This window comes from Scomber japonicus, chromosome 20, assembly GCF_027409825.1.
Source record: "Scomber japonicus isolate fScoJap1 chromosome 20, fScoJap1.pri, whole genome shotgun sequence".
Classification (NCBI taxonomy): Eukaryota; Metazoa; Chordata; class Actinopteri; order Scombriformes; family Scombridae; genus Scomber; species Scomber japonicus.
Window position 1 is genome coordinate 21,181,132 of NC_070597.1, and position 23,469 is coordinate 21,204,600.

At 37.8% G+C, this 23,469-nt stretch overlaps 1 protein-coding gene across 1 annotated transcript; it reads left to right on the top strand.

Moving 5' to 3' along the window:
- Window positions 1–748: 748 nt before the first annotated feature.
- Window positions 749–15,569, top strand: LOC128381737 (C-C motif chemokine 8-like). Its single transcript, XM_053341775.1, has 4 exons — window positions 749–924; window positions 2,643–2,796; window positions 4,471–4,552; window positions 15,368–15,569. The coding sequence occupies exons 1-4, from the start codon at window positions 855–857 to the stop codon at window positions 15,392–15,394; spliced, it is 333 nt and encodes a 110-aa protein (XP_053197750.1). The 5' UTR covers window positions 749–854; the 3' UTR covers window positions 15,395–15,569.
- The last annotated feature ends 7,900 nt before the right edge of the window (window positions 15,570–23,469 follow it).

Below are 23,469 nucleotides of genomic sequence, written 5' to 3' on the forward strand. Positions count from 1 at the left end.
TCCCATCATTCTCCTCACCAGGGGTTTGCTGCTTAGTAGAAAATGAATAGGAGCTGCTGGCTGCGTCCAGTTGTCACTTTCTGTGTGTTTTAAGGCCCAGCTGATTTTGCTGTTAAAAGATTTTAGCACAGTAAGAAAATCACTTACATGAGCGTGTGAGTGATATAGCAGCATCATGGCTTACATCAATTCCCAATGACAAAGGCAGCTATACAGGTGAGTCTTATGAACTTAAATACCAGTTTAGTGAACTGTAAGTCTAAAAATGACACTAACTATTATATTATCAGATTCTTAAAAAAGGACCTGAATCACTCATCCACCTGGTTTTTAATCATCACACTGTGATCTTCTGATCCAGATGTTTGTGGAGTTTAGATGTGGAAGTGATAATTGTGTTTTTGTTTTTCTCTCTGTGGTGGACCCATACACCCAGTGTGACCGTCTGTGTGTGTGTGTGCGTGTGTGTAATACTGTGTACGTTTTCTACAAATCTCATTTTGTATAGCTAGGTAAGTGAGCGGTTCAGCCTGTGGCTTGACAATAAAGGTCATGGTTCAAACGTTAAAAACATTGTTTTTTTGTGTGTGATGTCACTCCGTTACGCCTTCACTGAGGTCATTTTAATGAGGAACTTTGATCATCCAGTAACAAACACAGAGGTGTTGCTTCCTCTCTGCATGAGCAATGAGAGGGTGTGTGTTTCCTCCTATTTGCAGCATTTATACCCACAAGTGTTTGTCTTGTAAGTCAGAGATCTACCGCTCTGTGACCAGAACGTGATAGACCAGCGAGTGGTTGACTTTTACCAGATCTTTACTGTACAAAGACACGTTGATCACCTTGGACTCAGGATGGCTTTCTCCATTACATTTGGACTGCTTTGCATGTGCTCTATCATGCTGCTTTTTCTCCCTGCACAAGGTGAGTGTGGCTTTGCCTACTAGTGAGTAAAGTAGCTTTTGAAGGATAACAGAATATGCATGTAAACTGTATGTTTCAAGGCTCAGATTGAAGTCTAACATGAATATCTGATGAAAGCCTTTATTATCAGTAATCACTGTATTCCAGGTTTAAAGGGTTAAGTAAATCACCACTTGTATTGGATAGCAAGAAATTGGATACTATGACATAAACAACTTAACCCAATTTTTTATCAAATTTAAATAGCTTTATTGGCATGATCACAACACAAAGTTTTGCCAAGGCACTGTATAAGTAATGGATGTTGTATTATATATTTTGAATTGTTTACGGAACTCCAACAGCAGAATTAACATCTTTCCTTAATCAAGAAACTAACTGTACTTTTTGAAGGAAAACTCAAAGAATAAAGTTACACTGAAGAAAAAGAAACTCCAGACATAGTAGCTAGCAGTGATGCGTGGGTCGACCTGCGACCCGCGGATATCCGCGGGTTTATCCGTGGGTCGGGCGGGTTCGAGTTCAATTTTTAAAAACTATTGCGGGTGCGGGCGGGGCGGATCAAAAAGAGAAAACACATATTTCTCACTTAGGAACTTTCACTTGCCTATTTATGATAATCCATTTTTTATGTGAAAGAAGAAGAAGACAAACTTTAAAATAAAACTGTTATTAATATCGCTATGTGACTACTTTCGTGTGGACTGCTGTGTTTTGAATCTCCATGGCAACGGGTGAGAGCTGAAGCTTGATGGTGCCATTTTTCCACAATCTCTTCAGATCAAACCTGACTCTATGTCCTAACACAGTTGCGTGTCACTCCGAATCAACATTATGGTTGTGCTCAATCAATAATAACCTACACGGATGTGTTTCATAGCTTAGTGACGCTAAAGTTAAATTGTGATCAGAAGATTAATTCACCTCTCGATCTGTGAGAGTCATCAGCTATAAATATCATTATATGCTCTGCGCTTCTTCAATTTAAACATATAGCCTATGTTTTGTTGAAATATCATTGTTACCTACAGTATATTCTATTATCTATTACTTCAATTTAAACAAGTGATCAAAGATCAGTTCACTAAAATGTATCCTCTCAGATCTTATAGCAGATAGTTTTGACTACGTTTGGCACGTGAGCACACTTGTGTGTGTTTGTATTTGTGTGCACGGCAGAGAGATGCTTTCCGCAATCGTTCAATAAAGAACGATGTAAAAATCAATCTTACAGTGTATTTGTTGTTGTTTGGTATTCAATTAATTTTTCATGAAATTGTATCATAATCTTTACTGCGAATCCAGTGCAAATCCTTGTCTATCTATGGCTTACAGTGTCACAAATGAGTGCTCATCGGTAGGTTCCATGGCAATACGTTCACTGGCTTTATTTTTTTTTTCTCGGGTTGGGTCAGGTTCGGGTCATGATCAGCACATTTTTTTTGTGGGTCGGGCGGGGCGGGTTGGATCTCCTGGCGGGTCGGGTTGGGGCGGGTGTTAAAAAAAGCCGACCCACGCATCACTGGTAGCTAGCAATTCAAATTTTTTTTTGTCTTCTTTAAGCCACATACCTTAGTGCTTATTGGTGAGCTCTTATAACCGACAAATGTAGCTGAATGGCATTTGTATGTTGATGCAGTATGTTAATGTCCTAATTAACTGATAGTATCTTATTACTGTACTAATGTTATTCTATGTCTGTATGTGCTGTGTTGTAGGGCGATTTCAGCGTACCACAAATGAGTCCCAAGAAGTTGGACCCATATCCACGGTCTGTACCAACACCTCAAAAGCCCCCATCAACTCTACTGTCATCAGCTGCTTTCATCAGAAAAAGAATGCACACAAAGATTGTCCAATAGAGGCGTACATGTAAGGGAAAGTATTCACTGACACATAAGCTTGTTTTATGACTGTATTTGTGGTGTGTTTGATCAGTTTTACCAACAAATCTAATCCTGAGCAGACAAACCAGATTTAATGTGAAGAACTTTTCAGAATCATGCCGCTCAGTCAATTTAGGATTAAAAACACTCCTACCTCATAGCAGGACTTAACATTTATCAAGTGTGCTACTCTTACATTCAGTCAGAAGATGACACCTAAGTGACAGTATGACGTCTGTGTTTTGCTTCACTCCAAGCCACAAAGTATTTGGGCATTTTGTGATCAAAACACCAAATGAGAGAATATCTTTTGGAAGAATGGTGTTCCTCCCTCCAGTAGAGTTCAGATACTTGGAGAATCAATGCCAAGGTGTACTGAAGCTGTTCTGGCAGTATGTTGTAATCCAACACCTTACTAAGACACATTATGTTGGTTTTTCATTTAATATGTCACCTGTCTGTATTTACACGCTATGCAGACTGTGAACAAGGCTACTCACATTGGTTCAGTTATTAAATGTAGTCTTAGGTTGGCCTGCTTTGACTGAGCCACTTTCAACCACATCATTTTACATTCCCTATAATGTGGCATCTTGCACATGTTCCACAGGACCATGTTGCAAACCATGAGCTGTGGTGCAACACTATATTGCAACTTTTTGTTCCACTGTCCTTTCTACTTTGTCCCATGGAGCAATGTTGTCAAGAATAGATCCTAATTTGACACAATGTACAATCCTCTCATTGGTGTGATGCTATGGTACTGATTGACAGATGGAGGAAAAGCACTGAAATATGCAGAGATGTACCTGTAAAGACAGTGAGGAATTAGATGCCTGCAAGTAAACACGTGTTTTTTTAGAAAGTCAACTTCAGAAATGTTTTATGAGAAAGAAAATGCATTTAACGTGTTTGTTAGACCTCAAATATACACATGATGTGTTAATGCATGAATGAGAAACACTCAATGTGAGCAGAAACTTTGTCCACTAGGAAACTTCACAAGTCACTTTTACATATTGAAATCACATAGGTGCATAGACCTGAACATACTCAAAGAAATGGGACAATATTTTGGTGAAATGTGCTTTCTTGCCAAGGCTTAGATGAGAAGATTGACATTTTATGATTACATGAATTGCATTGGCTTATCTTAGCTTAGCATAAAACCAGTACATAAACAGAAATGTAAAAGTTACAGTTTGTGGTTTTATGAGGCACTATTTCTCATGTACAACTGGGAATGAATTTACTTCCATGAGTCTTGTCATCACCATGTTGGTCATCAAGAGCCTGTTACATTATGGAACTACCTCTAAAACCATGTACATTGTCATTTCTACAACTATGTTTGTGTATGGATTAAATAAATGAGATACCATGTATTAATTAGTCTGGTTTGAGGTCCTACTTGGAGTAATTCAGTTAGTCGGGTTAGCTGTGTTGATGCTAAGCTAAGCTAATCACCCCCCAGCTTTAGAACTATACTTAATGTACAGACATGAAAGTGGGGTCAACTAACTCTCAGTAATAAAGTAAGAAATGTTAAAATGTTATAGTATGCTTTTATAGTTAATGCTGTTATCATGACTTAAGGCAAATTGTTTGTATGAAATATAAATGTTATTTTAGTCTCGAATCTGTTTTTTTAACCCTGCAGCCTTGAAACGGACGAGCATAAGCAATACTGTGTGGATCCAACTGCTGAGTGGCTCCCACAGAGACTTGAGAAGTTAAAACAGGTAAGTCTAGAGAATACACTCTTAAATTTACAGCTAAAAGAAACATAAGAAGGAAATATTGTTCTTGATGATTGTGTGTGTCTATATTCATGTTTACTTTTTTGATATACTGTCAAAAGTCAACAATAATCTTAAGGATGTTGTTCATTTGGTAACACATTGTGAGATGCAGAAAACCTACCCAGTCTCCAAACTAGCTCCTCACAAGTTTTAATGTTTTGTCCTTTTTGGCATTTAGGAATTTTAGTGTGTGACTTCAAATCAAATGCAGCAACTTTGAACTAACCAAACTGATATGAACTCTTTTGCTCCACAGAGAGGAATAAAATGTGAATAACCTCAACAAAGCCTTCAATAACCAAGATGAGGATGATGCAACATGACCTTCTGAGCAGAATGGTGGCGCTAATTTATGTTAAACTTTTCTAACTTTGATCAAATGTTTTACTTTCTCTATTTTTCAATACATATTTACCAGTGGCTTGGCAAACATCTTATGAGCAAATTAAAAAAGATGTGAAAAATGTTGTCTTGGTGCTGTTTCTGTACTGATATGCTGTATTCACAGCTTGGACACACATCACTGAACATACTGATGTATATTTATCATGTTATGAAGCCTGTCAGCTGTAGTGAGTTCTTCTAAAATATGACTTATTTTCAAGTTTGGAATCAAGGAAAATATCATATCAGCTACATTTTGGTAAATACAGTTCTTCACTTTGTTGCTGAAAGTTAGTCTCATGTCTGTAGGATTAAGTTACAGTCAGTATTGCCTACCTTATAGTATAAAGACTGCTGGGAAACAACTAGTAAAGCACACTCTGTCCAAAGCTCAAATATCCACCTGCAACAGAGTTTGTTTGAGTTTTATGTGGAGTTGAACACAATTGTGATAAATATTTCCCCAAATGTTGATCAGTGTTTTTAATATTTCAGAAAATAAGGATTATAACTAATAACTAATAGATCTGCAGTTTTAAACAGAAACACTTACCTGTATCTTGAAGAGACTAAAATGCTGAATTTGCATCATTTTTACACCAAAGAAGTCAATGACACTTATTGAAAAGTCATTAAACATCCTTATTATAAAATATTTATTGACATGCCAAAACTACACTTTCATATATGATACATTTTAATGTTATACATGATTGATGAGAAGGAGGTCAAAAGTTAACATTGAAAAATGTTCTGAGCACAGTGATGTCACTAAAAAGTACCAACAGGTGGCTGATGCAGGTTCTACATCTGATTGGTGTTTTATTTATATACAATAAATATATGACAGGTGTCTTGTCCCAATCTTTCAGCTCACAGGCTGTTTATTTGAACACAACCTGTCTGATGCTCATCATCGCTGGCTATCCCATCATTCTCCTCACCAGGGGTTTGCTGCTTAGTAGAAAATGAATAGGAGCTGCTGACTGCGTCCAGTTGCCGCTTTCTGTGTGTTTTAAGGCCAAGCTGATTTTGCTGTTATAAGGACACAGTAAGAGTAAGAAAATTGCCTACAAAAATGTTAGTCTATTGTAATCCCTAAGCAGCTGTTTTTATTATTAGTAGTAATTCAAAGTAGAAATACTTTAGTACAAAAGCAGTATATGACTGATATTCATGCTGAGTTTTACAGTATTTCAAACTTATTTGAATTGCTCATTGAGAATTTATCCTATTTAACATGAGAAACTTGATTTCTTTGTAGATCTCAACATTAATTGGGGCATATTAAAGTTTTAAGAAAGAGGATCACAGCTGTGGTGGTTACTCAATGTTTCCTCCCTAAAGGGATTTAAAAAATGTATTGTACATACAACTGATATAATGTAATTCATAATTAATTGTTTTGACACCATGGCTACATTTTGACACCATGGCTACATTTCACCATTTCACCTTTCTTTATTTCCACATTTGTGGTTTTAACATTGAAATATCTTTTTTGCCTCACAGTGATTTCAACACATCATACCGGTTCAATACAATACATTTTTTTAATGTCTTTATGGAGGAAAGATTAAGTAACCACTCAGAACAGATGTGTTCCGCTTTCTCTGGAATGATTATGTCCTCCACATAGGAACATTTCTTCATCTCGCAAGTCACTGCTTTACTCCAGGAGAAGCTCTTCATCATTCACTTTTACTAGATTTCTATTCTTAAGAAACACATCCCAGGACACAAGATGTTGTTCTCTGTTAGCTTTGGAAGTCTCTCATGTTTAACCATGCTGCTTTTCCTTTGTGCACAAGGTGAGTGTGGCTTTGTCTACATTGGGTGTGCAATTTCAAGAGTTAAGAAAATCATATAAATTGTATCATGTAAAAGAAGAAAACTTAGCCTGTATGAATGTTGCATTATAGTGCATCCTCAATGTTACACCCCTGTGCCAAGGGGTGCAGGACGTGTCGCTCCCTCCTGCCAGGGGTGGATTGGCCTTAGGGAGTACCGGGACTTTTCCCGGTGGGCCGGTCAATAATGGGCCGGTGGCTGCCGTTTTTTAATTTTTTTCATTTGTTTATTTAGTTTTTGCTGCGCCTTGCCATGGTTACTCTCCCGGCCCAGAGCAGAGACATGCACCGGCCCACAGAGCTCCGCTGCAGCCTGCAGACACAGCAGAGGCCCATTGGCTTGTCTGTCTAAAGAATACCTGGTCCAATGGCTTTATGATAGGCTACAGAGGCCCAGGATTCCCACCCACGCTGGTTCTTGACTCTCCCCCCTAACCCCCCTCCCTCATCCAATCACCTTTGATGACATGCAATCAGATGAGAGATAGTGAGAGATACTACAACAAAATGGACAATGCGGCTAAAAAGCGAAAAGGCGGAGCGGAAAAACAAAGAGATAAAAAAAGAAAAGCTCTAGCAACCGACGCTGCTACGAGCAAAAACATTTCAGAAATGTTGCCATCGTGGCCGGAGCGGCTTCAGGAGTGGGTCCCTCTCAGCAGCAGGTGTCGGACAGTGAGTCAAGTGAGGCTCCCGCTGCCATGGTGGTGCAGGAGCAGCAGGTTGAGGAAGACTCTCCACCATGTGGAAGTGGTGATAGAGTTTTAAGCAGGTGTGATCCTGCCAGCATGGTGTGGATAAACACTCATTAAATGTTCAGAATGGTTACTAACTGTCTATGAACTTTACTTAACATAATAAATAACTCTGCATAGTGTGGTGTGTTAGAACTAGGCCTAAATCTAGTTATCTAAAGTATTAGAAAACAATCATATTCATATACTATCCTGATGAATTGATTAGTTGCTTTTATTAACCACTTAACCACCATTTTCATCAAAGGATGCCACATAATTACAAATCTGCAAGCTTACAACTCACATGTTGTAATGTGATGTGGTTTGAGCATGTAGATCTGCTATTTTCACAATTTTTGATAATTTCTACCTATGATGACATCTGCCAAATCAGGTCACCAGAGTTAAAGTGTTGTAAGTGTCAATATGCACCTTTCTTTGTGCCCACAGTCCAATTTGTTCATGAAGGACATTGATCTAACAACATAACACATATGTAGTCTATGATGCTTTACATATTTTTTTCAGTCAGTGTTTATGGTTTATTGTCCGTTCAACAGTTTCACATTATACAGTTAAAACTAATTCAAGCCTATTCAAGTATCCAGAATATAAGGGATATTGTTCAGTATACTACTGTTATTAAGGGCTTGTGTGTTTAAATGTACATCAACGTCAGTTGGCACAGTATCTGAGCATGGATTGCAATGGGCCGGTCTGGACCAAAAAGTCCAGGGCCGAATTTTTGTCCCAGTCCAGGCCTGCCTCCTGCTGTACAGCGGTCTCAAATGCTGCCATTCACAAACCTGTCAATGCTTGCTACGAACAGAAGGAAATCACATTTGTGGGCTGTAGAATACATGCTTATATGTAAGTAAAAGTACACTCACACAATACTACATTTTTTCGCTCAGTGCATTTGGGGTGTTAGTGTCGAAATTTCTGATTGGGAACTTGGAAATTCTGACTTAGAGCTAAAGCAAGAAGAGGGGTTGAACAGAATTGTAATATTTCCCCAAATGTTGATCAGTGTTTTTAATATGTCAGAAAATAAAGATTATAACTAATAACTAATAGATCTGCAGTTAAAACCAAATGTTTATAAAAATTCAAATAACTTTATTAGCATGACTGTAACTGTAGGCAAGGCAAGGCAGTTTTATTTATAAAGCGCATTTCATACACAATGGCAATTCAATGTGCTTTACATAAAACAGAAAAACATGTAATTTGACATAATTTAAAACATACAATTAACCCCCCCCCCCCCCACCCACCCCCCACCCCCCACCCCATAATAAAAACAAAGTACAGAAAAATAGAAAGACATAAATAAAATGATTGCAGCATAAAATAATAAATTAGCTTTAAAATCATTAAAAGGACAAAGAGTGCAAATGAAAGATTAAAATGTAAAGTGCTTTAAAAGAGCTCAATCGTAAGCACAGGAGAAGAGAAATGTTTTTAACCTGGATTTAAAAGTGTTCACAGTTGGGGCTGATTTCAGTTCTGCTGGTAGTTTGTTCCAGTTGTGTGCAGCATAACAGCTAAAAGCTGCTTCACCATGTTTAGTTTGAACTCTGGGCTCAACTATCTGACCTGAGTCAGTAGATCTCAGAGCTCTACTGGGTTTATATTCTACTAACATGTCATTTATATATTCTGGACCTAAACCATTCAGTGATTTGTAGACCAGTAGCAGAACTTTAAAATCTATTCTATAGCTGACTGGGAGCCAGTGTAGAGACTTTAGAACTGGAGTAATGTGCTCTGATCTCTTTGTTCTGGTTAAAACTCAAGCTGCAGCGTTCTGAATGAGCTGCAGCTGTTTAATGCTTTTTTGTGGGAGTCCAGTCAGAAGACCGTTACAGTAGTCGAGTCTACTTGAGATGAAAGCATGAATCAACTTCTCCTGGTCTGTTTGAGACATAAAACCCTTCACTCTGGATATGTTCTTAAGCTGATAGAAGGCTGTTTTGGTGATTGATTTGATGTGACTGCTGAAAGTCAAATCTGAGTCTATCAGCACGCCAAGGTTTCGTACTTGGTCCCTAGTTTTTAGAGAGAGTGACTCGAGATGTTTACTGACAGCAATCCTCTTCTCTTTATTGCCAAAAACAATGACCTCAGTTTTGTCCTGATTTAATTGAAGGAAATTTTGGTTCATCCAATTAGTTACTTGCTCTAAACAGTGACACAATGACTGTATTGGACTGTAGTCATCTGGGGACAGTGCTAGGTATATCTGTGTGTCATCTGCATAACTGTGATAGTCTACATTAGAGTTCTGCAGAATTTGACCCAAGGGCAGCATATATAGACTGAACAGAAGGGGTCCAAGAACTGACCCCTGAGGAACTCCACACGTCATAGCCACTCGATCAGATTCATAACTTCCAATGGTCACAAAATAACTCTCTTCCAAGTAGGACCTGAACCAGTCTAGGACTGTTCCGCTGAGTCCTGCCCAAGTTTCCAACCTGTTCAACAGTATACTGTGGTCCACAGTGTCAAACGCAGCACTGAGATCCAACAGGACCAGAACTGACACCTTGCCTGAGTCAGTGTTCAACCGTATGTCATTTAACACTCTAATAAGAGCTGTTTCTGTACTGTGGTTAGGTCGGAAGCCTGATTGAAATTTGTCAAAAAGTCCACTGGAGTTCAAGAAATTACTGAGTTGATTAAAAACCACTTTCTCAACGATCTTGGCTATAAAAGGAAGATTTGAGATAGGTCTGTAGTTGGTTAACATGGAAGCATCCAGCGTTCTCTTTTTTAAGAGTGGCTTAATGGCAGCTACTTTTAGGAGTTTAGGAAACACACCTGATTTAAGTGAGCTATTTATTACTTGTCGCAAATCTGTTTGGACAGAGTTCACAATAGTTTTAAAGAAATCTGATGGCATTGTGTCAAGACAGCATGTTGATGGTTTTAGATGCTGCACTGTTTCCTCTATGGTTTTTTGGTCAACTGTTTTAAATTCTGACATTGCAGTTGAGTTATTCCTGGGAGGTCTGAGGGATTGTGTCATTTTATTGTTTTGTTGATTTGTGTTGATATTTAACCTTATGGACTGGATTTTTTCACTGAAAAAGCAAATTCATTGCATTTTTCTGTGGAAAGGAGTTCTGGAGCTATCTGTTTAGGGGGGTTTGTAAGCTTATCAACCGTAGCAAACAGAGTACGAGTGTTGTTGATCTTATTAATTATTTCAGAAAAGTGTTGCTGTCTAGCTTTGAGTAACTCATATTTAAAATTACAAAGACTTTGTTTGTAGAGGTCAAGGTGAATTTGAAGTTTAGTTTTTCTCCACTTACGCTCTGCTTCCCTGCATTCTGTTTTTAAAGCCTTTATCATCATAGTGTTCCTCCATGGTGTTTTCTTTCTGCTCAAGGTTGTCTTAGTTTTAATAGGTGCAACAGCATCCATGACATTTGAGATTTTCCAGTTAAATTTATCCAGGAGTTCATCAACTGACTCTGCACTCACAGTTGGTGACATAGCTATAGCCTCCATAAATTTTGCACTGGTATTCTCATTTATGTACCTTCTCCTAACAGACACAGAGGTTAACTGAACATTTGGAATGATTTGTAAGTCAAAGAATACACAGAAATGATCAGAAAGAGCCAAGTCCTTAACATCAACAGAAGAAATATCAACACCTTTAGAGATAACCAGATCCAGAGTGTGGCCTCGAGTGTGTGTGGGCCCTTTCACATGTTGCAAGAGGCCAAAAGTGTCAAGTAGAGCAGAGAGTTCTTTGGCGTTACTGTCCATGTTATTGTCTATATGAATGTTAAAATCCCCTGTTATGATAAAAAAGTTGTAGTCAGTGCAGATAACTGACAGCAGTTCAGCAAACTCATCAATGAATTTTCCTGAATATCTTGGAGGTCTATAAATGATTAAAAAAGAACTTTTGGATCACCTTTTAATAAAAAACAGAGATGTTCAAAAGAGCTAAAATCACCTAATGTAATTTCCTTGCACTGAAATACAGATTTAAAGATGGCAGCAACTCCCCCGCCTTTCTTACCAGTTCGACACTTGTTCATAAAACTAAAATTTGTTGGTGCTGCCTCATTGAGAATAGCACAACAGCTACATTCAGTCAGCCATGTTTCACTAAGAAGTAAAAAATCTAGATCATAGGTCATAATGACGTCATTAACTAGCAGTGATTTGTTTGCTAGCAATCTGATATTGAGTGGAGCTAACCTTGTGGAGATAACAGGAGACACTGGTATATTTTGAGGTTGACATGCTATACTTAATAAATTAGCAGATTTAATTGAACTCTTGTTATTTCTCACCAGTTTAACCATTCTTCTGTTACCTGTCATCACAGGGATTGAGAAAACTACCTGAACTCCATAGGGCCCTGACTTTTCCTGGGGGAGAACATAATTGGTATCAGTATTGCAGCCTGGACCCGGCACATATCAGTCAGACTCACAGATGATCTGAGTCAAAGGAGGTGGGGGGGCTCTGTGACTCTTGGATGATGGTTGTTTCCAGCGTGGTGGAATGGGAGGGGCTTGACGATGGGGGAAGTTGAGGGGAGAAAAAATGAGATTTGGGCGTGGTGTGAGTTGGATTCCAGCATTGACAAGGTCATTCATCCTGTCGGTGAAATCCAGAAGTGGGGAGTCCTGACTAAGTGGAGAGAATAAAAGGCTGGAAGGGGTCCTGGTGGGTGAAAGTTGGTAGTCTCCAGGTGGGGCTAGGGGAGACTCCACTTGTCGGGTTGTTGGGGCTGGGGGAGACTCCACTTGTTAGGTTGTTGGGGCTGGGGGAGACTCCTCCTGTTGGGTTTTTAGGGCTGGGGAAGAATCCTCCTGTTGGGCTGTTGGGGCTAGGGGAGACTCCTTGTGTTGGGGCAAGGATGATGACGTTAAATCCTCTCTCTAGGTGTGCTGACTTTCATGGTCAGTCCTTATCTCAGGCGGTAGCAATTCTTCTCCAGAACGCTGTCTTATCTGTTGTTTTGGATTGTCTTGTCTTGTCTTGTCCTTGACAGGGACTGCTGGTGACTGACGCACAAAATCAAAAATGTTGTAGCTTAACAGCTGTACTCCTGACTTGTTAAGGCAAAATCCATCTGCCTTAAAGAGGTGTCTGCGTTCCCAAAAAATGTTGAAATTGTCAATGTATATTATTGCTAAAGCACTGTATGAATAATGAATGGTAAAATGGACTGTACTTATAATCTTATAATTTATATATAGCGCTTTTCTAATCGTTATGATCACTCAAAACACTTTTACACTTCGTCTCATTGACCCATTCACACACTGATGGCAGGGGCTACCATGCAGGGTGCCAACCTACTCATCATTCATACACATTCACACACAGTTGGCACAGCAACGGGAGCAATTTGGGGAGTTAAGTGTCTTGCCCAAGGACACATCGACATGTGGACTGGAGGAGCCGGGAATTGTACCACCAATCTTCCAATTGGTGGACGACCGCTCTACCTCCTGAGCCACAGACAACAGTTTATATTCTCTAATTGAATGATGACTACAGAACTCCAACAGCAGAATTAACATATTTTATTCATCAAAAAAACTAACTGTACTTTTGGAAGGAACACTTAAAGAATAAAGTTATACTTAAGAAAACGAACCATTTGACATAGAAGCTAGCAAATAGAATGTGTTTGTCTTCTTTAAGCCACATACCATAGTGCTTATTGGTGAGCTCTTAGACAAATGTAGCTAAATGACATTTGTGTGATTCTGCAGCATACCTTACTGTCCTGACTCCTAACTTATTTATAGTATCTTACTACTGTACTAATGTTGTTCTCTCTGTATGTGATGTGTTGTAGGGCGTTTTCAGCGTACCACGAGTGAGTCCCCGGAAGAACCAATGAACCCCACGTGCTGCACGGAGTGCTCCAAAGCCAGAATCAACAGCACTGTCATCAGCTGCCATATACAGAAGAAAATCACACACCTTGGGTGCAAAATAGATGCGTACATGTAAGGGAAAGTATTCAATGACACATAAGCTTGTTTTCTATCTGTATTTGTTGTGTGTTTGATCAATTTCACCTACAAATCTAATCATGAGCAAACACATGAGATTTAATGTGAAGAACTTTTCAGAATCACTCCTGGGAATCACACTGATCAGTCAATTTAGGATTAAAAACATTCCTACCTCAGAGCAGGACTAAATATTTATCAAGCGTACTCCTCTTACTTTCAGTGAGATGACGACACCTATTGAGAGCATGATGTCTGTGTTTTGCTTCAATCCAAGCCACAAAGTAGTTAAACTGTGGGGGGCATTTTGTCGAGGCACCTTATGTTGTTTTTTTCTTTGAATGAGTTATCTGTCTGTATCTACATGCTATGTAGCCTTCATAGACTATAAACACGGCTACTCACATGGGTTAAAGAATTAAATGTAGCCTTACATTGGTCTACTTTGACATAGCTGTTTGAAATCAACCCTTTTTGAGCCACATCATTTTACATTCCCTGTAATGTGGCATCTTGCACATGTTCCACAGGACCATGTTGCAAACCATGAGCTGTGGTGCAACACTATATTGCACCTTTTCTTCCACTGTGCAGTTCCCCTTTAATTATACCTGCTCTTAACTTATGTTACTGACATGATGATCTTTAGATTCAGTAGCCTATCCAGCAAAGAGGACATGCCTGCAAGTAAACACATGATTTTTTAGGAAGTCAACTTCAGAAATGTTTTATGAGAAAGAAAATGCATTTAACATGTTTGTTAGACCTCAAATATACACATGATGTGTTAATTCATGAATGAGAAACACTCAATGTGAGCAGAAACTTTGTCCACTAGGAAACTTCACAAGTCACTTTTACATACTGAAATCACATAGGTGCATAGACCTGAATATCCTCAAAAAATGCAACAACATTTTGTGAAATGTGCTTTCTTGCCAAGGCTTAGATGAGAAGATTGACAACTTATGATTACATGAATTGCACTGATTTAGCTTAGTTTAGCTTAAAACCAGTACATAAACAGAAATGTAAAAGTTACAGTTTGTGGTTTTATGAGGCACTATTTCTCATGTACACCTGGGAATGAATTTACTTCCTAGAGTCTTGTCATCACCATGTTGATCATCAGGAGCCTGTTACATTATGGAACTACCTCTAAAACCATATACATTGTCATTTCTACATCTCATCATCATGTTTGTGTATGGATTAAATAAATGAGATACCATGTATTAATTAGTCTGGTTTGAGGTCCTACTTGGAGTAATTCAGTTAGTCAGGTTAGCTGTGTTGATGCTAAGCTAAGCTAATCACCCCCCAGCTTAATGTACAGACATGAAAGTGGGGTCAACTGACTCTCAGTAATAAAGTAAGACATTTTAAAATGTTATAGTATGCTTTTACAGTTAATGCTGTTATCATGTTTTAGGGCAAATTGGTGTATGAAATATAAATGTTATTTTAGTCTCTAATTTGTCTTTTCAACCCTACAGCCTTGAAACGGACCAGCATAAGCAATACTGTGTGGATCCAACTGCTGAGTGGCTCCCAAAGAGACTTGAGAGGTTAAGAAAGGTAAGTCTAGAGAATACACTCTTAAATTTACAGCTAAAAGAAACCCAAAGAGGAAATCTTGTTCTTGATGATTTTGTGTGTCTATATTCATGTTTACTTGTTTTATATATTGTCAAAAGTCGAATGTAGCATATGTGGGAAAATGTTTTCTATAATGTGGAACTTTTAAATAACGAAAAAGTTATGAACTCTTTTGCTCCACAGAAAGGAATAAAATGTACAGAGCTTTAACAAAGCCTTCAATAACCAAGATGAGGATGATGCAACATGACCTTCTGAGCAGAATGGTGGCGCTAATTTCTGTTAAACTTTTCTAACTTTGATCAAATGTTTTACTTTCTCTATTTTTCAATACATATTTACCAGTGGCTTGGCAAAAATCTTATAAGCAAATTAAAAAAGATGTGAAAAATGTTGTCTCGGTGCTGTTTCTGTACTGATATGCTCTATTCACAGCTTGGACACACATCACTGAACATACTGATTGTGGTGTATTTTGAGTTACCATGACACCCGTAGTTTGATCACGCAATGCATATTGGGTAACCCCTGCTCCCGAGTTGTTATTCAGCCATGTGCTACAAGTCATGTTGCTATGCTAATAAATAGTTAACATTGCGTCGGAGTCTGGATTATCATTGTTATATTAAGTAACATGGAAGAGTGAAAGATATAACACTGATGTATATTTATCATGTTATGAAGCCTGTCAGCTGTAGTGAGTTCTTCTAAAATAGGACTTATTTTCAAGTGTGGAATCAAGGAAAATATCATATCAGCTACATTTTGGTAAATACAGTTCTTCACTTTGTTGCTGAAAGTTAGTCTCATGTCTGTAGGATTAAGTTACAGTCAGTATTGCCTACCTTATAGTATAAAGACTGCTGGGTGTTACGGCCCTTGGCCGTTTGTATGGTTTCTCCCCTTCCTCTGTGTGTATGTGCTCCGTTCCGAGGTTTCCGGTGGACCAGTGAAGCAGACCGTTGGCGGCTGATGGATGAGGCTGATTGGTGCGGGCGTCTCCAATCAGCGTGCGACAGCTTTAAAAGCCTGGCGTGCCCTCCAGACGCCGGCAGACACCTCAGTAGCAGCAATAGTAGTAGTAGTATTAGTGGTAGTTCATCGAATAATAGCTTGTGTTTTGGTTACCCAGATTTGGGCCTGGGTAAGATTAGTTCTTTATTTCTTTCTTATTTGTGTCACTGTGTTTTCTGGTTAGGTTTAGGGGTGCTGATTACTTGTATTTCTGTTTGGTATAGCGTTAGTGCAGTTAGTTAGGTTTTTGGTTTAGGCATATTTGATTTGTTGTTTATTATTCTCTAAATACTTGAGACAGTTAGCTCCATTTTTATTTGTAGGGAGTCCTCTTTTTGTTATATTTTGTTATTGATTTATCAGCACCTGGCAAGCCCTTTTCTGTTGGTTGTTGTATTAAATTCCACATTGTCCTAATTTCTTATAATAAATACCTCTTTTATTTTACAACCAGTTTCCATCGGTTGTGTTTGTTACTTTCCCTTTTCCCCATCGAGCTGGGTTTGTAACACTGGGAAACAACTAGTAAAGCACACTCTGTCCAAAGCTCAAATATCCACCTGCAACAGAGTTTGTTTGAGTTTTATGTGGAGTTGAACACAATTGGAATAAATATTTCCCCAAATGTTGATCAGTGTTTTTAATATTTCAGAAAATAAGGATTATAACTAATAACTAATAGATCTGCAGTTTTAAACAGAAACACTTACCTGTATCTTGAAGAGGCTAAAATGCTGAATTTGTATCATTTTTACACCAAAGAAGTCAATGAAACTTATTGAAAAGTCATTAAACATCCTTATTATAAAATATTTATTGACATGTCAAAACTACACTTTCATATATGATACATTTTAATGTTATACATGATTGATGAGAAGGAGGTCAAAAGTTAACATTGAAAAATGTTCTGAGCACAGTGATGTCACTAAAAAGTACCAACAGGTGGCTGATGCAGGTTCTACATCTGATTGGTGTTTTATTTATATACAATAAATATATGACAGGTGTCTTGTCCCAATCTTTCAGCTCACAGGCTGTTTATTTGAACACAACCTGTCTGATGCTCATCGCCAGCGATGATGAGCGCACTGTGATCTTCTGATCCAGATGTTTGTGGAGTTTAGATGTGGAAGTGATAATTGTCTTTTTGTTTTACTCTTTGTGGTGGACCCATACACCCAGTGTGACCGGCTGTCCGTATGTGTGTATGTGTGTTTGTACATTTTCTACAAATCTCATTTTGTATAGCTAGGTAAGTGAGTGGTTCAACCTGCGGCTTGAAGATAAAGGTCATAGTTCAAACATTCAAAACCTTTTTTTGTGTGTGATTTCACTCCGTTACGCCTTCACTGAGGTAATTTTAATGAGGAACTTTGATCATCCAGTAACAAACACAGAGGTGTTGCTTCCTCTCTGCATGGGCAATGAGAGGGTGTGTGTTTCCTCCTATTTGCAGCATTTATACCCACAAGTGTTTGCCTTGTAAGTCAGAGATCTACCGCTCTGTGACCAGAACGTGATAGACCAGCGAGTGGTTGACTTTTACCAGATCTTTACTGTACAAAGACACGTTGATCACCTTGGACTCAGGATGGCTTTCTCCATTACATTTGGACTGCTTTGCATGTGCTCTGTCATGCTGCTTTTTCTCCCTGCACAAGGTGAGTGTGTCTTTGCCTACTAGTGAGTAAAGTAGTTTTTGAAGGATAACAGAATATGCAATAACATGAATATCTGATGAAAGCCTTTATTATCAGTTATCACTGTATTCCTGGTTTAAAGGGTAAAGTAAATCACACATTGTATTGGATGCTATAAATAGGTAAAACCGAATGTTTATCAAATTCAAATAGCTTTATTGGCATGACTGTAACTGTATATTATTGCTAAGGCACTGTATGAATAATGAATGTTGACAATAACAGAATATAAAACCTCTACATTTCTGTATTACATATTTTGTACAGTTTACAGAACTCCAACAGCAGAATTAACGTCTTTTCTTAATCAAGAAACTAACTGTACTTTTTGAAAGAAAAAGAATAAAGTTACCCTGAAGAAAAAATCTCTTGACATAGTAGCTAGCAATTAGATTATTTTTGTCTTCTTTATGCCACATTCCTTTGTGCTTATTAGGTTATTCTGTGTCTGTATGTGCTGTGTTTCAGGGCGATTTCAGCGTAAGAGGCGATACGCAGGGATTCCCGTTTGCTGTACCAGCACCTCAAAAGCCCGCATCAACTCTGCTGCCATCGACTGTTTTTTTCAGAGCAATGACACATTTCATCAGTGTCCAATAGAGGCGTACATGTAAGGGAAAGTATTCATTGTCACATAAACTTGTTTTCTATCTGTATTTGTGGTGTGTTTGATCAATTTTACCAACAAATCTAATCATGAGCAAACACATGAGATTTAATGTGAAGAAATTTTCAGAATCACCCCTGGGAACCAAATAAATAAATGTAGCCTTACATTGGTCTACTTTGACAGAGCTGTTTGAAATTTTTGATCCACATCATTTTACATTACCTATAATGTGACATCTTGTTATTTTAGTCTCTAATATGTCTTTTCAACCCTACAGCTTTGTAACAGACCAGCATAAGCATTACTGTGTGGATCCAACTGCTGAGTGGCTCCCACAGAGACTTGAGAGGTTAAGAAAGGTAAGACTAGAGAACACACTCTTAAATTTACAGCTAAAAGAAACCTAAGAAGGAAATATTGTTCTTGATGATTTTGTGTTTCTATATTCATGTTTACTTTTTTGATATACTGTCAAAAGTCAACAATAACCTGAAGGATGTTGTTCATTTGGTAACACATTGTGAGATGAAGAAAACCTACCCAGTCTCCAAACTAGCTCCTCACAAGTTTTAATGTTTTGTCCTTTTTGGCATTTAGGAATTTCAGTGTGTGACTTCAAATCGAATGCAGCAACTTTTAAATAACCAAACTGATATGAACTCTTTTGCTCCACAGAGAGGAATAAAATGTACAGAGATTTAAAAAAGCCTTCAATAACCAAGATGAGGATGATGCAACATGACCTTCTTAGCAGAATGGTGGCGCTAATTTCTGTTAAACTTTTCTAACTTTGATCAAATGTTTTACTTTCTCTATTTTTCAATACATATTTACCAGTGGCTTGGCAAAAATCTTACTATCTTATAAGCAAATTAAAAAAGATGTGAAAAATGTTGTCTTGGTGCTGTTTCTGTACTGATATGCTGTATTCACAGCTTGGACACACATCACTGAACATACTGATGTATATTTATCATGTTATGAAGCCTGTCAGCTGTAGTGAGTTCTTCTAAAATATGACTTATTTTCAAGTTTGGAATCAAGGAAAATATCATATCAGCTACATTTTGGTAAATACAGTTCTTCACTTTGTTGCTGAAAGTTAGTCTCATGTCTGTAGGATTAAGTTACAGTCAGTATTGCCTACCTTATAGTATAAAGACTGCTGGGAAACAACTAGTAAAGCACACTCTGTCCAAAGCTCAAATATCCACCTGCAACAGAGTTTGTTTGAGTTTTATGTGGAGTTGAACACAATTGGAATAAATATTTCCCCAAATGTTGATCAGTGTTTTTAATATTTCAGAAAATAAGGATTATAACTAATAACTAATAGATCTGCAGTTTTAAACAGAAACACTTACCTGTATCTTGAAGAGACTAAAATGCTGAATTTGTATCATTTGTTCACCAAAGAAGTCAATGACACTTATTGAAAAGTCATTAAACATCCTTATTATAAAATATTTATTGACATGTCAAAACTACACTTTCATATATGATACATTTTAATGTTATACATGATTGATGAGAAGGAGGTCAAAAGTTAACATTGAAAAATGTTCTGAGCACAGTGATGTCACTAAAAAGTACCAACAGGTGGCTGATGCAGGTTCTACATCTGATTGGTGTTTTATTTATATACAATAAATATATGACAGGTGTCTTGTCCCAATCTTTCAGCTCACAGGCTGTTTATTTGAACACAACCTGTCTGATGCTCATCATCACTGGCTATCCCATCATTCTCCTCACCAGGGGTTTGCTGCTTAGTAGAAAATGAATAGGAGCTGCTGACTGCGTCCAGTTGTCACTTTCTGTGTGTTTTAAGGCCCAGCTGATTTTGCTGTTAAAAGATTTTAGCACAGTAAGAAAATCACTTACATGAGCGTGTGAGTGATACAGCAGCATCATGGTTTACATCAATTCCCAATGACAAAGGCAGCTACAGTATACAGGTGAGTCTCATGAACTTAAATACCAGTTTAATGAACTGTAAGTCTAAAAATGACCATAACTATATTATATTATCAGATACTTAAAAAATGACCTGAATCACTCATCCACCTGCTTTCTAATCATCACATTGTGATCTTCTGATCCAGATGTTTGGGGATTTTAGATGTGGAAGTGATAATTGTGTTTTTGTTTTTCTCTCTGTGGTGGACACATACACCCAGTGTGACCGTGTGTGTGTGTGTATTTGTGTGTGTGTGTGTGTGTGTGTGTGTGTGTGTGTGTGTGTGTGTAATACTGTGTACATTTTTTACAATCTCATTTTGTATAGCTTGGTAAGTGAGTGGTTCAACCTGCGGGGAAAAGCCACTGCTGGTGCACGACACTGATGGTGAGGATGTCATACAACTTCATGTCAAAAAACCCGAACTATCCCTTTATGCTGTGCTCATGACTTAAGGCAAATTGTTTGTATGAAATATAAATGTTATTTTAGTCTCTAATTTGTCTTTTCAACCCTGCAGCCTTGAAACGTACCAGCATAAGCAATACTGTGTGGATCCAACTGCTGTGTGGCTTCCAAGGAGACTTAAGAGGTTAGAACAGGTAAGTCTAGAGAACACACTCTTAAATTTACAGCTAAAAGAAACCTAAGAAGGAAATCCTGTTCTTGATGATTTTGTGTTTCTATATTCATGTTTACTTTTTTGATATACTGTCAAAAGTCAACAATCATCTTAATGATGTTGTTCATTTGGTAACACATTGTGAGATGCAGAAAACCTACCCAGTCTCCAAACTAGCTCCTCACAAGTTTTAATGTTTTGTACTTTTATGCATTTAGGAATTTTAGTGTGTGACTTCAAATCGAATGTAGCATATGTGGGAAAATGTTTCTATAATGTGGGACTTTTAACTAACCAAACTGATATGAACTCTTTTGCTCCACAGAGAAGAATATACTGTACAGAGCTTTAACAAAGCCTTCAATAACCAAGATGAGGATGATGCAACATGACCTTCTGAGCAGAATGGTGGCGCTAATTTCTGTTAAACTTTTCAAACTTTGATCAAATGTTTTACTTTCTCTATTTTTCAATACATATAACCAGGAAAGATTTTTACTAATTATATACTAATTTATAAATTAAAAAAAGATGTGAAAAATGTTGTCTTGGTGCTGTTTCTGTACTGATATGCTGTATTCCATGGGCGTAGGTTTGCATAGGGACGGTAGGGACATAACCCTACCAACTTTTCAAGAGGCCCAAATTGTCCCTACAACTTTTCAGCAACCTTATTTGCATTATCTTTGGAGTGCAGTTATATAGGTCATTTAGATTGTTTTCCCATATTTTGCAAAGATGGACTTGACCCGACCATTATTGAGTGAATTATTTGCATTATGTCACAGTCTCATTTGACTGATGACCAAACAAACGCCCGCCTAGGCATGGGATGATAACCGTGTTCAAGGTACAGTATACCGCGATTTGAAAAACCACAATAACCGAAATCGCCAAATGTTCTGTCATAGCATTCCTGAGGTATGAGCTGTTTGGTCAGAGACAGGAAGTGCTGGTCAGAAATCTGTCAGGTGGTCACACACTGTCATTACAGATTCAGGTTAAATTAACATGTCTGTCTTTATTCTTCTTTCTTTTAGAAACATTTTAGAGCTGTAATCACAAAACCACCATACCGTGAAACCATGAAACCGTGATATTGTTACTTATGGTTATCATACCGCTAGAATCTCATACCGGCCCATGCCTACGCCCGCCCACCCCCACACGCAGACACACACTGTACAGACAAATGTAGTCCGACCAGTCTGACAGACATGCAGGTTATGCTGCCCTACCAATGTTGAGACCAAACCTACGCCCTTGCTGTATTCACAGCTTGGACACACATTACTGAACATACTGATGTATATTTATCATGTTATGAAGCCTGTCAGCTGTAGTGAGTTCTTCTAAAATATGACTTATTTTCAAGTTTGGAATCAAGGAAAATATCATATCAGCAACATTTTGGTAAATACAGTTCTTCACTTTGTTGCTGAAAGTTAGTCTCATGTCTGTAGGATTAAGTTACAGTCAGTATTGCCTACCTTATAGTATAAAGACTGCTGGGAAACAACTAGTAAAGCACACTCTGTCCAAAGCTCAAATATCCACCTGCAACAGAGTTTGTTTGAGTTTTATGTGGAGTTGAACACAATTGGAATAAATATTTCCCCAAATGTTGATCAGTATTTTTAATATTTCAGAAAATAAGGATTATAACTAATAACTAATAGATCTGCAGTTTTATACAGAAACACTTACCTGTATCTTGAAGAGACTAAAATGCTGAATTTGTATCATTTTTCCACCAAAGAAGTCAATGACACTTATTGAAAAGTCATTAAACATCCTTATTATAAAATATTTATTGACATGTCAAAACTACACTTTCATATATGATACATTTTAATGTTATACATGATTGATGAGAAGGAGGTCAAAAGTTAACATTGAAAAATGTTCTGAGCACAGTGATGTCACTAAAAAGTACCAACAGGTGGCTGATGCAGGTTCTACATCTGATTGGTGTTTTATTTATATACAATAAATATATGACAGGTGTCTTGTCCCAATCTTTCAGCTCACAGGCTGTTTATTTGAACACAACCTGTCTGATGCTCATCATCGCTGGCTATCCCATCATTCTCCTCACCAGGGGTTTGCTGCTTAGTAGAAAATGAATAGGAGCTGCTGACTGCGTCCAGTTGTCACTTTCTGTGTGTTTTAAGGCCCAGCTGATTTTGCTGTTAAAAGGTTTTAGCACAGTAAGAAAATCACTTACATGAGCGTGTGAGTAGCTATGGCGGTCGCTGTATATATTAACACAGAGGCAGACAACATTAGCTTCCTTTCCACTCGGCTGCAGGATTTATTTGTTTCACAAAAGTATAGTGAACAAGTATACAATTTTTATACAATTTCTTAACAATT